The 17,517-nt window shown below is 44.7% G+C and overlaps 2 protein-coding genes across 10 annotated transcripts in view; one reads left to right on the forward strand and one right to left on the reverse strand.

Moving 5' to 3' along the window:
* Positions 1-4,741, forward strand: part of atxn1a (ataxin 1a) — an 80,966-nt gene extending 76,225 nt beyond the window's left edge. For all 9 annotated transcript variants that reach the window (XM_018727178.2, XM_018727179.2, XM_018727182.2 and 6 more), the window contains one exon: positions 4,720-4,741. The gene's annotated coding sequence lies outside the window, so the exon portion shown is untranslated. The remainder of the gene's footprint in view (positions 1-4,719) is intronic.
* Positions 4,734-12,650, reverse strand: gmpr (guanosine monophosphate reductase). The gene is made up of 9 exons (XM_018727190.2): positions 12,493-12,650; positions 10,921-11,040; positions 10,152-10,235; positions 9,181-9,354; positions 8,951-9,032; positions 6,977-7,083; positions 5,731-5,773; positions 5,098-5,257; positions 4,734-4,942 (listed from the first exon to the last, which is right to left on the reverse strand). Exons 1-9 carry the CDS (start codon positions 12,577-12,579, stop codon positions 4,762-4,764), a joined length of 1,038 nt encoding a protein of 345 aa, XP_018582706.1. The 5' UTR covers positions 12,580-12,650; the 3' UTR covers positions 4,734-4,761.
* Positions 12,651-17,517: the final 4,867 nt, after the last annotated feature.

Consider the following 17,517-nt stretch of genomic DNA (forward strand, 5'->3'; position numbering starts at 1 on the left):
AGAATTCAAACTTTTGCTACATTTAGCTTTTTCATGATAATCCTCTACTTGGGCCCTGTGGGTTTGTTCAAATAATTATGTAGCTGTTTTCTGATTGGCTGTTGCAGGTGACATCATTTGCCTTCCTTATTGAAGGTGAAGAACTCTTCATAAGTCTTACTCAGGGATGGGGCTTGTGTGTGACTGTTGGAGTGTGCGCGCACTTGTTCACGCTTTTGTGCACACGCAGCGTGTGTGTTTTGTGTGTTTGTGTGGTACACGGTGTTACCAGAAGAAGCACTTTCATTGCCCGTGAGCAGAGGTCATCCTGACCCCCAGCCACCCCTAGCCCCCATTTTTAGCGCCAGAAGAAAAGAGACTATGGTGCAAATGATTAATCATCAATTGGCCCCGATCAGAACTACTTTCCCCGACTAGCACACCTAGAAGCCGGCACATGGAGAACTTCTGGGCAGTTGTCCCGATTTGCTAAGGTCGCCTTTCCCAGTTCTCCATGTGGGCGCCCATCACAAGTCCATGTCATACCGAGGGAGAATGATACAAAAAAAAAAAAAAAAACCTCATGAAGTGGGGACCATGTTGTTGAAAAACAAAATGCACATTTTAATTGTTTGTAGAGTAGCTTTGATAAACACTGTTTCTGCACTTTCGAACCTGAGGAAGACCTCATTTCTTAAGGCCAGGTCTTTTCAAGACCTAACATTCAGTTGTGAGAGAAGGAGAATGAGCGAGAGAGAGAGAGAGAGAGAGAGAGAGAGAGAGAGAGAGAGGTGAGCCTGAGGTGTGGCCTGTACAGGGGGTGTGGCCTGTACAGAGGGACCCCCTGTCAGCTAGGTGCCCCGTGGTCCTGCCACACCCCTGTACTCAAGCAAAGTGGATACCTTTTCTCTCGGGCTTACCCTCTTGGTCATTTTGAGTTTTAGTTTTACTATTAACAATAATTGATGCTTCAGACGTATTACTGAACTGATAGGAAGGAATCTATTTTTTCCCACTTTAGTTTCTTTGTAGCACTCTGACCTCATAGGAGCAGACAGACCTGTTTTTCAGATGTGTGAACTCTCACGAGTGGCTGAAGGCTTGTTTAAAGCACTCCTGTCTGAGCAGGACAGGTAATTTCCTGTTTCTTTTTTCTTTTCTTATTCGCTTTTCAATTGCACAAATTTAAATTTGAATGTTGGTGCGAACTTCATTATTTGCAAAAAAACAAAAGCATCTTTTTTTCATTTGGAATGAATTTGGCACCCAGTTTAAAGAGAACACAGATAAATCAGGATTCCTCTGTTCAACTTGACTGTTGTTGACGTCTTGTCAATTACTAAGGCAAACTGCCAGAACTCACTCTCAGGCTGACAATGTTTCATATGCCTACTGATTGGTTTATTTTCACCATAATTGTTTTTGGTGGGCTCTTCAATTTGTGTATGGTTTATTATTATTATTCTTATTATTATTAAGATTGTATAAGTGCTGGAAATGGGATAAGGTGCACCCTAGCAGAAGCAATGCATGTGCTGACTGTGCAATGAAAAATCCCCACTGGTGACGATGCAGTGTGTGACACACCACTCACATGTAAACGCTGATTTACTGCTCTTTTGAGCTCTGTGGGAAATTAGTAGGCTACTATGCTGTTTCTCTTTGCTAAACTTTTTTTTTTTCCCCCTCCCCCCTCCCAGCCAGGTCCATAAGAAGCAGACACAATTGCTACAGGGTGTTTGATACTAGTTTTAAAATTTGATATAATGTGGAGACATAAATCGAGACCTCAGACCCATTTTAATTGGCTTAGATCATAAAAGGTTTTTTTTTTTAATTATTCTTGTCTCGTATGGCAATTCTGCAATATTTTTTTGCCTTGAGTGTTTTCCAGCTCTGATTATACCGCTAATTCATTTATGTACCCGTTTCCCTTACAAACTGCAATCAAGGAGTATAAAAACAAGGCAATATTTATCTTTTTATTTGAAATTTTTTAGGAAAACTAAAGACATATCTGTAAGAGATGGGCCAACATCCTTCAGTTTTACGCGTTTATTGTCAGTAATCATGCAGGGTCTTTCCAACCCACAATGTTGTTCGGTCTTATGACCCCAAAGATGAAAATGGTTGTTTCTGAATTAAAATAGGACTATCGTAGAAGTGTCTATTTTTGCCACTCTCAGATTAAATGCTTTGGATGTAAACTGACCCATGTTTCCAGTTTTATTACTGACAGATATTAGCGCCGTAACACCCCCTTGTGACAGTGCAATGGAATGGCACCTAATGCCCCTGTCTTTGAGCTGATCATGTGTCTTAACTGTTTTCTCTGGTGTTGTGGGGGTGTCCGGCACGCATTTCCAGTCTCTTTGGCCTATTTTTGCAGTTTTCTTTTCTGTCCCTTTTTTGTTTTTGTACTTTGGATGACAGATTGTATTCTAATGACACAGGAAGCCATGATCATTTCATACGAGGGTTGTAGTCTAATGGAGAAACTGCAGTAGCCTCGCGCTGCTGCTCACACACACACGTAGTGAGATTATGTCTTCCATTGGACAGAAATGGAGGCCCTTTCTCGTCTCTGCTCACCACTGGACAGAGTGAGAGACGCGAATCGGCCGGTAGCAAGAGGTCATGGAAGTGGGAAGGATGATTTGCACCTTATTAGATAAAAAAGAAACCAATTAAATTGCATACAGACATAGCTGAGAGCTTTTATTGTGAAAAGGACTTTTTTTGTTTCCATGTGCGTGCAAACTCTGTAATTTGTGTAAAATATTGTACTTGCACTAGCTTTTTTAAAAAAACAAATATAAAAAAAATTGAATAATTCAAATTCTATTTTCTAATTGTGGTGTGTCTATTTGTAGGATACACTGAAGTCTGTTTATTGGATTTTATGGTCCTTTTCTTTGATGGTGCTTGCAGGTTTTCTAGTTAGAAATTATTTCATTATTATGAATAATAAAACAATATTTGATTCAGGTGGTGAACAAATTTGTTTAAAAAAAATAAATTGTCTGTATACCAGTACAAGTTTATTGTTTCAGTATACTCGTACTAATAAAATAACAGTGCCAATTGCAGACGCTGTGTAAGTGCGTTCATGTTTGTTCTTTCCATTGTCATTAGCCGCCTGTCTTCCGAAGATCTGCGGAGGTCCAGACTCTATCCTGGATACATTGCGGGAGGCAGGGCACACCCTGGTTGGGGTACCAGTCCATTGCAGGGCAGTCACACACACTCCGTCACTCACACATACTGTGCTCACACTCACTAAGGGCAATTTCGACCAACCGGTTACCCTGATACAGGTCTTTGGACTGTGGAAGGCACCTCCTGCAAACTTCACACAGACTGAGCCAAATTTGAACCTATGGCCAGGGAGCTGTCAGGTGCTTTGGGCTGTGACTGACTCCCTTGTTAATATTTAACGCCTCACTCAGATGCAGTGTACTGAGCCAGCGTGACAGTTACTCGCACGCACTTTTCTGCGTGGGTTTCCGATCTGTGCAACTCACCCGTCGTTTCTTCCACGCTAAATATGTTCTCGAAGATCCGGGGTCATGTTTCTCCTCGTGTGTGAAATACCTGCTTTTAGAGGTAAAGCAGATCTTGGACAGTGGGGTGAAGGGCGACGTGTCATGACTATAAAGCGCATGAACACCCCTAATACTGAAGTGGAGCTGCAGACAAATATACTTACATTGAGGGTTTGTTTGTTCATTTTGGTTCATTAACAGCATCTTTATTACCAGAAGCGGCAAGATATTTATGGCTATGGGTGGTGATCCATAATCCTGATACTGCTTCAAAGTAAGCCCTGGTACAGTAAATGAAATACACCTTTGATGTTGATAAATATGACTATAAAAACAAAAAGACATGCATTGTTTAAAGGACTCAATGTCCAATATGTAGAAGTTTTTCCTCCACATGACATGTTACATTTGTTACTTCTCTCATCCTGCTGTCCTTGTAAACAAAATGAATGTGTAGTACATTTACACGCTGGTATGGTACTATAATCTTATATAATACTGTTACACTATCCAGTTATATACATATTATATTTTCCCAGCATTTAAAACTAGTCATGCTGAATTCCAGTGATTTATTAGCAATGATTGAATGTTTTTCCCGTTAGTCTTGAAAAGCAGCTGTATGTAACCACATGTTTAAATTCATTTACAGTACAAACATCTGTCAGCTGTTTCCATGTTTGTGTTTTCCCCTTTGTTTACAGACACAGCTAAATTGTTTCAGCTTCGCTAAATGATGGTAAACAGCAGTCTGTTGGCCACAGCACGCGTGCGTACACACACACACACACACACACACACACACACACACACACACACACGGAGAGAGTACAGTTATTACACACATTCTACCTACTACAGATCAATACCCAGTATGCACTGCTGTTGCCAGTCACCCCCCCTACAGCACTGAGAAATAGAATCCTTGTTCCTGTCCCCGTGCTTGTGTCCCATCTCACATGAGCACATTGGTCACATGTCCTGAGTCACACAACCACAACTGTGTGATGTTGATGGCATTTAAATACAGAACAGATCATAATCTATCAGAAATGATGCCTCGGATATTACCAGCCAGTAATGTGGTTGAAGGGAAGCATCTGTGGACCATCAGCCTCTGAAAAGTATCTAGTATTGATCATGTCTATATGTGACCTTCATCTGTCTGCCCTCCTTTTCCCACAGATAGCCGGAGGTGTGTGTGTGTGTGTGTTTGTGTGTGTGTTTGTGTGTGAGATTAGTTGAACATGTTGCTGGACTGCTGCGTGACTCGGATGAAGGTGGTGCGGCGGCTCAACTCCTTCAGCTTGGCAGCCCCCACATAGGTGCAGGTGGAGCGCAGCCCCCCCAGGATGTCCCGGACCGTGTTCTCCACATCCCCCCGGTAGGGAATCTCCACGGTCCTGCCCTCCGAGGCCCTGGAACAGGGGGTGGACAGCGTGAGCTGAGCCCATGACATATGAGGAGTCCACTTCGTTTTTGCCAACAGTCCCGGGGGGGCAGTCCCTTGTCTCAGTCGAGGGAAGCCCCCCCCACAGGTCTATGGCCTGTGACGCCACGTGGCGTCTCTCACCTGTACTCGGCCACTCCTCCAACATACTTCTTCATTGCTGTTTCCGAGCTCATGCCGTAGAAGAGCTTCATCTTCTTGCCGTTCCTCTCGATGGTGTCACCAGCACACTGATCGTGTCCCGCCAGCATCCCACCCAGCATCACAAAGTCAGCACCCGCACCTACGGACACGGCCACGGCCACATCAGGCTCCAGAGCGCACTGAGGGCTGCGCTCACCATAAACTTGCGTATACCTTTACTCGTTCGGCAGATCAACTTTACTCTTTTATACAGCAGGGTATTTTACTGCATAAATTTAGAAGGTGGGAGCTCAAACCACTGTGCCCCCTGCTGCCGCTTTGCACTTTTCACTCCAAAACCACAGCGGTGACACATGCCCTGAGAGTGAACAGCTGTGCCCAGTATCACTTGGTACATCTTATACCTGTATTTTTATAGCCAGATGGCACAGCAGGTGCGGCCATAGAGTGCTAACCAGAAGGTTGTTTGTTCTAGTCCCACTGCTACAGTAATATTCCTGGCCTTTGCACATCACAATTTATCCCATAAATTCCTTTATTAACAGTGCTAAAACTTTCTGGTTTTAAGATGCTAGCTTTTTTTTTTTTTTTTCTTTTTTCTGGAACACTTACCAAAAGCTTTAGCCACATCCCCCGGACAGCTGCACCCTCCGTCCTGAAAACAAGCAGAGCAGAAGATCAGCTGTAGGTACAATGGAGAGGTTAGATACACTGCATTTTTACCCCAGAGCACCAGCTCCCTTCATTGGAAAAAGTGAAAACTAAAAAAAAAAAAACTAGGGTACAAGTGGCCCTTTTCTTTGACAGTAATTGGGCTGTTTACAGGGCCAACTGCTGGTGTAGTGGTTAGAAGTGCTGCCTTTGGATCCAAAGGTTGCAGGTTCAAATCTTACCTTCAGCTGTAGTACTGTTGAGCAAGGTACTTACCCTAAACTGCTCCAGTAAAATTACTTAGCTGTATAAGTGAGTAGATTGTTGTAAGCTGCTTTTTTTTTAAAAAAAAAAAAAAAAAGTGTTTCCTGTTTTGTTTCAGAAACAAGCTCAATTTTTCCTTTGTTGCATACTTAAGGAAGGCTGACTGATTGCTTGTCCCAGGCAGGCTTACAGCACACTCTGTTGTGGCATGGGATGGAGGGACACCCCGAGGGGGGGGGGGCTTGACCCCCAGAGCGACTGCATCGCAGGCACTGGCCAACCCTGCTGTGCCACTACACCCTCTCCAAGGGATGATTCTTTCAAGTAAAACATAAGCAGAGTACAACTAGAATTATTTTAAGTTACATGATAGCTGATATTTAGTATGGCTGGGGCAACAGGTACTGTGGTGGTTGAGGTTACTGCCTTTGGACTTGAGGGTGCCAGGTTCAGATCCTACTCCTGCTATAGTACCCTTGAGCAATGTACTTATCCTAAATTGCTCCAGTAAAAACTACCCAGCTATATAAAGGGATAAATCATTGTAAGTAGATAGCTTAACATTCTAAGCTACTTTACTTTGAAGAAAAGAATCAGGTCCACACACACACACACACACACACACACACACACACACACACACACACACACACACACACACACACACACACACACACACACAGAGCAGTGGGCTTGACTGGGTCCTGCTTTCTGGTAGGTCTGGGGTTCACGCCCTGCTTGGGGTGCCCTGTGACAGACTGGCATCCTGTCCTGAATGTGTCCCCTCCCTCTCCAGCCCTACGCCCTGCGTTGCCAGGCTACGCTCCGGCTTGCCGCGACCCCCACTCCATGGGACAAGCGGCTTCAGACTGTGCATGCGTGCACATGCTTTTCTCCATGACCTCTGCCAAGCAGAGAGGAAGGGGCCTCGGTGTGAACTCACAGATATGATGTGTCCTTTGAGGCCGTGGGCAGAGTCGGCGCACTCGATGACGGCACTGAGCTGAGGATAGCCCACACCCGTCTTGATACGGGTGGTGCACACGGAACCTGCGGAGGTGTGTCAAGAGCCTGGATCACCTGGACAGTGTATGAGCTCCCTTACTGTCAGGGCAGCACTGAGGTGTCGTACTATTTCTATACCTGGGTCACAGCAGCATTACGATAGAAACAGTATACTGAGAAACTACTATGTCACATACATAAAGCAGTAAAAGGGTGAAAAGTTACAGTAATTCACAGGGTTCATGAAGCAACACTACATTTAATCTACATTTACAACAGTTGATAGCATCATGGTTAGAACGGCAGCCTTTGGACCCAAAGGTCGCAGGTTTGAATCTCACCTCTTGTTGTAGCACTACAAGGTACTAACCCAAATAGCTCCAGTAAAACAAAATGACTCACCTGTACAAATGGGTAAATAGTCATAACGTTAACACTGTAAGTCACTTTGGAGAAAAGTGTCGGATAAATATACATAATTCAGCTGATGCTTTTCTCCAAAGCAACTTACAATGTTATGACTTTTTTTTTTTTTTTTTTTTTACTGGAGCAATTCAGGGTAAGTACCTTGCTCAAGGGTACTACAGCAATACGTGATCTTCGAACCATCAACCCTCAGATCCCAAAGCAGGAGCTCTCACTATCTCATTAGCTGAAGTTTCAAATGGGGGTGCAGGCATTCCAGAAATTATCTCAACATTGCTCATCAAATGTAATTTTTTTCTGGCAGGAGATGGATAGATACTATTTGTTTGCTCTTATAAAATAGTTTAAATAGGATTATTTGTTTACTTCCAGTGTCTCTGCCCTACATTATTTGACCATATTGCTGAATGTTTAGAGCTGTAGCCTCAGGCAGCTATAGTTCCCATCTTTGATTTTTTTTTTCTGTCTAATAACCTGACCAGTGCTTCTGTCTGACATGTTATAGATGCACTTGTACCTCAGCGTATGAACGCAAATGGGCCCGGAAGTCTGTTTGTAATTCATCATTGCTCATAAATCATGATCAATAATACAGCTCAGTCCCTCCGTTTATTCATGAGTTACATTCTCTAAAAACAAACATATAAAGGTATAAGGTATTAGAAATTTGCTGCAAGTCTATTCTTATTTCATAGGAACCGGGGTCTCGGTGTTCCTCCGTACCGTACACACAAGGCGTGACGCGTGACGTAAGGAGTGCCGTGGACTGGATCTCGATTTATTTTTTATTAACACGAAGCGATATTAAAGTTAAGTCAACTTTAAAGTGACTGAAAATAAAGAATACGTAACGTTCATCATCGTCCTTTTCGGCGTGGTGTGCTGTGCTTTGTACATGTGAGACATTGCTGTGCTTCTTCACGGGTTCCTTCTGTGCCACAGGAGCAAGAGCGTGGAGCACAGAAAGGCGAGTGAGCTGGACATAGTAATAAATAAAAACAGTTAAAGGTTTTTTAAAAAAAAAAAAAAAAAGTCCTGCCATCACAAAAACGTTTGTCAGTGCCTTCCGTTTGTGATTAAAAATGCACAATAGGCCCATAGATCTATTTATTCACTGGGTTGTTTCTGAAAAATTCTCAGCTTTAGCTATAATAGCTGAACATGCTAAATATAGTAGGTACATTTACTAGCTTAGTGAAATAGTGAAATATGGTGCATGACATTGATCTTACACCCCTTCACCCTGCTTTTCACCCTCTTTCCCCCTCCGAGTGCATTTTGCTGCCATCTAAAGGCGGCCAGTGGAAATGCAGGGTACTGGTATTGCAACAAATAAATAAATAAGCTGGCAAGTGTTTGTACCTTTGAAAATCCGAGCTGGGATGTTCATAAAACAAGATAAAGGAGTTCAGTTATAGTCTGTGCTGTTTGGCCAGTCCATGGTATGATTGCTACAATCAACACAAGAACAGTGTAGACCACCCACCTGGGCCGATGCCCACTTTGATGATGTCAGCACCAGTGAGAATAAGCTCCTCCACCATCTCCCCAGTCACCACATTGCCAGCCTGCCAGATCCAAGGCACACAGCATTGTAGGAGGGGAGTGAGAAAAAAATTTTTTGAGCTGTAGCATTAATTGAATCGTTTGAAAACAACACATATCTGGTCCACCTTATGGCCATCACCATGACTCCGAAAACCCAGATGGACTCACCATGATGGTGTGGTTGGGGAACTTCTCCCGCACGGTTCGGACGAATTCCACAAAGTGCTCAGAGTAGCCGTTGGCTACATCCAGGCAGATGTACTTGATGAGCGGGATCTCCGCCAGGATGCTGGACAGCTTCTCCAGGTCGGCCTGGCCACTGCCCGAGCTGGCGGCTACATGCTGAAGGACAGGACCACGTAATAACAGATGGAGCTGTGTGATCATGTGCCACATTGGGGGATCAGTGTGTCCTGCGGTTTCACAGCTGACCAGGACACTCAAGTCTTACAGAAGTGCACTGATCAACTTGATAATGCAATAGATGCCGTCCATCTGTCCGTCATCAATAACTGCTCTTTCAGTACAGGTTTGCGGTGGTCTGGGGCCTATCCTGGAGGCAAAGGGCATGAGGCAAGTACAACCTGGACAGGACTGCAGTCCATTACATTTCATATAATATGCAATATGACTGGAGCACACTGATTACATGGAAGGACACATCTCCTGATTGGCAGCAGAGTGACATCAGTGGGAACAATGTTTACCCTCGTGATCTGACCACACATGGTCTGCATATGTGTCCTTTAGTGCTGCATTACTTCTTTGGTTAGCACTTTCCCAAATCAGTTGTGACTCTTTGCTTGCGGGTCATTAACAGAGACACAAAAGCAGCGTGGTGCATGGTGGGTTCGAATCTGGCTCAGTCTGTGCCCGGTTTGTGTGTTCTCCCTGCACTCACAGTCCAAAGACGTGTGCAGAGGAAAGCAACGTTCACCATGTTTCCATAGACTCGTTTACCACGAAGACCACACGAACGGTCACGATGAGCCCAATTTGATGTGACGGCACTTACCTTTACCTTTTAGATTCACTTTCCCTAACTGGTATGCTATTAAGAGGTTGAGAGGTTGTAAGAGGTTGGACCGAACATGGCCAGGTCACCTTTATGATACTGGCAAGAACCCGGAGAGTCCCACCTCCAAACACTCCGGAGACTCGGCTGCAAACTTCTTCCACTCGTCCAGGGAGTAGTGCTTGTGGATGGTGGTGAAGAGCGTGTGCTGATGGAGACACGGGGACACGGAAAGCACAGTGAGCTCCTCTTTCGCCTTAAAGACGGCTATTTCTCTTAGGGAAGGGAAAAACAGAACGTTTTTGAGCAGCCGGCGGTGGTGATAATGCAATACACCAACCAAATACACAAACAAAACTGGTATTGCAGGGTAGGCTGGATTGACTTCTTGTTCCATCTGATCCTACAAGATTGTATTTCTGCTGCTGCGCTTTAACTTGCGTACGACTACATGTGATCTGTTACAGATGATACCGTAGCTCATACACCAGGTAATGATGAACAAACGGTGTGTAAAATGAAGCGCTTGGTCGCGTTTTTATTCGGAGTAACCGGAAGGAAATGGTGTCTGTACTATGAAGACCGGGTCCAGCTCCCATCTGTCCATCGCACCTCATTTTGTTACTCCCTTTCAAAGTGATTTGTGAGCTCAGGTTTGGTCTTTCTTTTGTAGCAGCAATACAGAGCTGTTCTCAGCGTTCTTTGGTCTCACCTGTTGGTCCAAGTCATCATTCCTTAATGTTGAACACCAAAAGCGAGAGCAATTTTATGCAGGCGATTCATCCCGGGACCATTTCAGCTTTTCTCAACACCCCCAACGCCAGCTACAGCATTCATTTAGTGCCTCCGTATCGCCCTGAAACTAAAGGCTGGGTGCGTTCCACGCCGCTCACTTTGCTCAGCGCCCGCGCCATCTCGAAGGTGCCCGTGGTGTCCATGTTGGCTGCGATGACAGGGATGCCCTGGTACGTCTGCTTGGAGTTGCGGAAGGTGAAGGTTCTCTGCAGGTCCACCTGTGGAGGGAGGAGGGTGACGCTGAGTCACTCCTGCAGAATACGGGCACACGCTTCAACGCGGGGCACTCGAGCCTGAGTGACAGGCCTGCTGCCCCCCCGCTGTGCCCCAGAAAGGGCTGTAAGCACACCTGGCTGGGAGATCATAAACAATCCACAATGAATTTGTGGCGTCACAATAAAAGACAAGTGCTAAGCAGTTACTCCTACAACTGCCAACCAAAAACAACTTACCCTGAAGAGGGCTCTTCAAAGCCTTAAATGATTACAATAATCTTCATTATTATTATTATTATTACAGGTGTTTTGGAATTCAGATTTTAGAGGTAATACAGTGATACAAACAATGTTCACATTAAGTGGGATAAATATAGTACGAAAGTCTAAGACTAGAAATAGTATTACAATTTATTTGTATGGTAAGTGCTATAACCACTAAAGCTCCATGAGCACGGGAGTCTACTGTACGCACTGTGGATTCCTCCACCGTCAGTGAAATAGTCCGCAGGATTTCTGGAATATTTTATTTTATTTTATTTTAATTGTTAGCAGGTGGCGAAGCGGTTACAGCTACTGCCTTGCACTTGCGCCCTGGTTCGAATCCTGCCTCCTGCTGTAGAACCCGTGAGCAAGGTACTTACCGTGAATTGACACGTTAAAAATAACCAGTTGTATAAATGGGTTAATCATTTAAAGTAAGTTAATATTTTAAACTGCTTTGGGAAAAAAAAAAATGTGTTAAAGTTAAAAAATTATCCGCAGTGATAACTGGCAGCACAGCACTGTGCACCAGCCATAACTGTACCAACACACACACACACACACACACACACACACACACACACACGTATTGTTCTGTTACTAGTTGAGGTGTGTGCTTGTTGGAGTTTTTTAACTATTTGTGTAACTTTCTAATGTATGTATATTGTCATTATATGATTAGTTTTTAAAATAAATAATCTTTTGCATAAAACTGCGTACTAATGTGAAACCAAAATTAAGAGAGAGAGGGGGAGAGAGAGAGAGAGAGAGCGAGCGCTGCGTGGCGGGGAGGAATGGAGTGTATCTCAGGACTATTTTTAAACACACCTCCGCAAAGTGAGTCTCGTACCGTTCACAGAGGACACGGTGTCCACGCCGCTGCGGCGGTGCTAAGGTGGAACCCGTGCTGTTGGAACTCGGTGAACTCAGATCTCTGAGACAGCAGGTCAGATAGAGGCGTCCTTCAGCACTCACAGGCATCACTCTTCTTCCTCCCCACACTGGTCACTGTCTCACATCCACTGCACTAACCAGTACCCTCATCCTGATCGTCAACAGTGCCGCTCATTGTTAAATCCCACTTCTGCCACCAATGTCACGTGCCGGTGAACGCGTTAGAGGACAAACGGACACACAAGAGGTCACACATCCCGCGAGAGCGGTGCGGAGAGGCCATTGCTGCCGTCGTACCTCAGATCTGCTCTTCAGGCTGCTCCTCTTGGGTCTGAAGAGGACATCTTTGAAGTCGAGCTTGAGGTCCGCGTCCACCCTTGGCATGGCGACGGCCCTGATAGAAACACGGACGTAAGCGAAGCTGCGACAAGCACCAGGCCTGATCCCCAGCCACCAAACCCGAACCTCAGGGCGCCAAGCATATTTATAGTGTGCGCTGGATGGGGGGAGGGGAGGGGAGGGGAGCTCCCAGGGCCCCCTGCCTTTATTTGGAGTGTGGAGTGGCAGCAACAGCAGCAGCAGGAGCAGCGACACACTCAGCACTGTCTGAGTGATACATGCAAGTACACGTACACCCATGGCAGCTGCACACATACACATGCACAAACTTAGGGCATATTTATAAAGTTTGCAGAAGTATATGCATTGCTAAGTTTTTCAGGAAAAAGCAATATATAAACTTATGTGCAGTTATACTGTGTGAAAACTGACATTTCATATTACCTATTACATTATATTACATTAGTGCACATAGATAGATAGATAGATGCAGTGAGGCTATACATCAGGCCTTATCATTAGCTCAGGTTGCTTCTCATCCTACATGTGAGGGGTGATGTGAGAGGGTCCAACGCTTTGTGACTGATGTGGAGGAGGTCTGAACTGTGGATTTAAAGACCACTTAAAGAATGATCCTGTTTGGTCCTGTTGGTCACATAATGCATGATTGTATGGCGTAAAGAATTCATAAGAATTTCATGCTCACCTCACTGTGTAATTGTGCACAATTGGAGTAGCTTCAGTTGGACTTGCCTTTAAAAAAAGTGATTTTATCAGCAAACAGGATATACATATATCTGTTGCTTTGTTTGATATAAGTTTAGGGTTACATTTTCAGCTTCAATACAGTCATCGCGGCTGGTATCTCTCTACAAAAAGTTCTGGGGGAAAAGTTTTGGGGAATTTGATCATATGAACTGTTGATTAAAGTGTGTTCAAGTTTCTAAAGTTGGCTTTTACTTAAGAATTTTATACAACTTTTCCATTTTTATCGAGTTTATATCAGTCCCTAAGATTCCATGCGAAAAGATTTCTTACTTGTATTTGCATCAATTTGTTCGCAATACACTTGCTCCTCAGGCTACGAAAGGTCAAGTTACAAAATTTCAAAGACATTTTATCCAAAAAATTGCATAATTTCTTCACGTTTCTTTTTTTCTTAGCGTTCCCCCTTTAGTGGAGTGAACACAGCCTGCGTTTACCCGCTAAGCTGACAGCTGCCAGTAAAACACCAGTAAACTAGAAAAATTTTAAAAAATTCTAGTGCTAACAGTGTGATGTTTGTCACTGTTGATGATACTCACTAGTGCAGAAGGAGCAAACATCCTGTTGCCCTGGAAACCAAAGTGGAGACAATAAACAAAGCTGAAAGTAGAAACTTGGTGAATATTGCACATTGTCGGGATCAGTTAATCGGTACTGGATTTGAAACTGCAGGGAAGAATGTTCTTTTTTTTCCCCTGACATTTTAAAGTAGTGATTTTAAACAACAGTACTGGCTTAAACTTAGAAATACACTTATGATGCCAGCTGGGCTGAGGATCAGTGTAAAAAAAGAGCAGGTGTTGCAGTACCAAAAGTGGCCACCAGGGGTAGTAAAGTCAAAGGAAATAGCAGGAGAACATGAGCCAGATCATGTGAAGAAGACCAAACTCAAGACAGACTTGCATCAAGTCTGAGTCGCTGTGGACATTTGGCACTTAAGTCCTTTCTGGATGTTATGTCTGAATTTGACAGAAGGTGTATCAGGGGCCCAAGGAAAACGGGTGAGGACCCAATGCGCTCCAATGTGTCGCTGCTCCCCTGGAAACACATGTGCTCCTAAGCAGCGCCTTTTCCAGCATCAGGTGCATCGGGACAAATCTAGACGGAGAGATAAAGAGGAAGGGAAAGAAAACAAAGCAAATTTTGTGTCTCCTTGAGGATGTGCTGTCAGCTGTGTGGGCTGTGTGTGAGCGCACAAAACCCATACACTTCCGTGGAGGGGCGTTCGGCTGTAAGGCTTCTAGCTTCTAACAGACTTCAAAACCTTTTTCTGGAGCGACAACGTATCATCACCACGAGTGACTTGTCCTGCTTCCGCTTTTGTCCGAAAATAGATGCGTTTTAAAAAAAAAAAAAAAGTTGTTTCACGTGGCCTGGAGACGAAACAAAACCTTCATCTGACACCCAGATTGCAACCTTTACCCTCTTTTCATTTTCATATTTACATATTTTCATCTTTGACCCTTTGACAGACTGATGAGGTGTGTGAGCGAGAGCGACTCCTACTGGACAGTCTGGGACTGACAGCTGGTCACCTGTGGGCTGGGGCCACCTGAAAAACACCAGCAATGGTCCCCCTTGCTGTTACATGTTCCCACCACCTTGTTTACATCTTTGCTCTAAAGGCAGTGATTGCTTTACAGTGCATCCCCCCCCCCCCTTTTTTCACTATTGCAAAGTTTGAATAAATACATCAGGTGTATCCAAGTACATTATTATGGAACTCTTTATACTCTCAGAATGAGGACATGGGCTGTTTCTGTTGAAAAGGCAGAGGCTCATTCTGTAATCTATCATTGTGGTCGTAACATAAAGTGTGTTCTCACACACACACACACACACACACACACACACACACACACACACACACACACACACACAGAGCACTCTTCCTCCCCTCTAAACATTTTGTAATTTTCACCATAGCACAAAAATCAGCCGCTGCAGTTTAAAATTCATTTCTGTCTAAATGCTCCTTTTGTGGTCACTGTAATAAGAGATGTAATATTGATTCCATATCGATTAAATCATTGATTCATGCATCCTTTTTACAGTGTTGAGAACATGTATACAGCACCTGTATAAAGATCATTATCTCCTATGTTAATTATGTTTAAAGGTTTATTTTAAATATTCATATTTAATTTATGATTATGGTTATTTATACTACATTTTCTGTGGAATTACGGTTTGATCACTCGCTGTTGCTTGCTGTCACAAGTTGGCGGACGTTGATAGAGTTTAGGCCTCACAATCTTCTTGCAGGGCAGTAATTTCAGAAAGCGATGCGGGACAAAAAAGCCGTTTTCTCAAGCGCTCCGGTTTCCCCCTTTGCAAACGACACCTTCGCTCAGTGCTGCCGTTTCACCCACTAGACTCCTGTAGCATTTATTCGCATAAAGACACCTCCAGCGCAATGACGATGGAGGATTAATGCGCTGAATGCACTTCGAAGCATTGCTTGTGGAAAGTGACCCCGAGGCATGCGGGCGCTTGGACGGCCGTTGTAAAATTCACTGTTAATGAAAGATGCCGCACCTCTGCGCCTGAGCTCAGCTCCAGTCTCCTCCGGTGTGAACAGGGCAGGAAGGATTATATGGGCATCTAACAGGCTGACCTTTCACCCCTCCAGCACGCCGCACTGGCCCACGGCGATAATCAATACCCTAGTTTCGTGAGGAGCGATAAGGCTGCAGACAGATCACATACCCTTCAGACATTACATAACTATCTGACAGATCGGGAGGAGCCGTCCTGCGACGAAGGGTTGAAGTCTGCGAACACGCAGGCGGCTCCTACAGCAGCCTTGATCACCTGAACAAGTAGGACAGGTCGTGGAGGGGCATCCGGCCCGGTGTCACACGCACGTTCTGCGTACTGACAGCCCCACTCGTTTCACTGCGCCCAAAACTCTGCACTTCAAACACGCCAACTGTCCAGTGGGTTGGGGGTTGGCGGGGTAGGGGGTGTGAAAGGCATCCTGTGTTGTGTTCTAGCGAAAAAGTGCTGAAGAACTGCAATGGCCATCACTTCTAGGGATCTCCTCCTTTTGGCACCGATTTCTCGCCCCATAAGAAAACTGGTGAGCTACTGAAAGAAATTAGAAAAACACTTCATCACCATATAAAACAGGCGTTTCACTGTGATTTTGTCCAGCAGGTCCTGACCGTTCAAGGAATAAGTGGTTTAAAAAAAAAAAAAAAAAAAAAAAAAAAAAAAAAACATTGCTTTGAAGATGTGCCGTTCCCCCTCCCGGGACCCGTGGGGCCCTCGCATCCCCGGTAGCCCCACCACGGGGTCTGCTTTGCTTTACACTTTTCACTGCAGTAAATTCCACTGAACACAAAATCTGCGACTCCTGAGCTCAGGGAAAGGGCTTCAGAGGGCGTCAAACCCAACTCACATAGACAACGGGCAACAGAACCAGAGCGGCCCAGAACCGCACCCTCGCCATTGACCCCTTTTAACACAAGATCGTCCCAAAAATGGGACCTCCAGTGAAAGCAGAATGAGGCCCAGTCCAAAGGATGTGAGACGTGACCACGAAGAAACATCCTCTCTCCGTCACCAGACCCAAGTGTTAAAATGCATAAATGTCACTGAGACAGACCATAGAGTACAGTGCTGTGAGGGCAGTGAACAGTGTTCCACCAGAAAATTAAATACACCCATCATCAATAATGGCTTGTTCAAGCCAGAGTCATAGTGGTCCAGAGCCTACCTGGAAGCATCGGTCTTGATGCAGGGTACACCCAGTCCACACATACACATGTCTTTGGACTGTGGAAGGAAACCAGAGCACATACAGGAAAGCAACACAAACAAGGAAACTCCACAGACTGAGCTGGATTCGAACCCATGTCCAAACCCACAGCCCAGGAGGAGTGAAACACCAGCACTACCTGCTGTTTCACCATTAAGATGATCTTGAAAAACTTGAGTCCTAAGACCTTACCACCTAAGACATCTAAAGGTGGGGGGGAGAGGTCAGATCTTGCAGTAATGACTGCGCACAGGAAACAAGCACAGACCCCAACATTCAGAATGCGGTAATGGGGTTATTGTCTATGGTTTCACTCTATGGGGTAATTGTGTACAGCCTGCAATGTGGTGTCTTGAGGGTTTTGGACAGAGACAGCAGAAACAGTAGCGCCACTGTGCGATGCATCTCGGTGTAAATCAAAAGGACACCGGAACACAAACTGCTGAAACAAGGTT

Source organism: Scleropages formosus, chromosome 23 (assembly GCF_900964775.1).
Source record: "Scleropages formosus chromosome 23, fSclFor1.1, whole genome shotgun sequence".
NCBI classification, from domain to species: Eukaryota; Metazoa; Chordata; class Actinopteri; order Osteoglossiformes; family Osteoglossidae; genus Scleropages; species Scleropages formosus.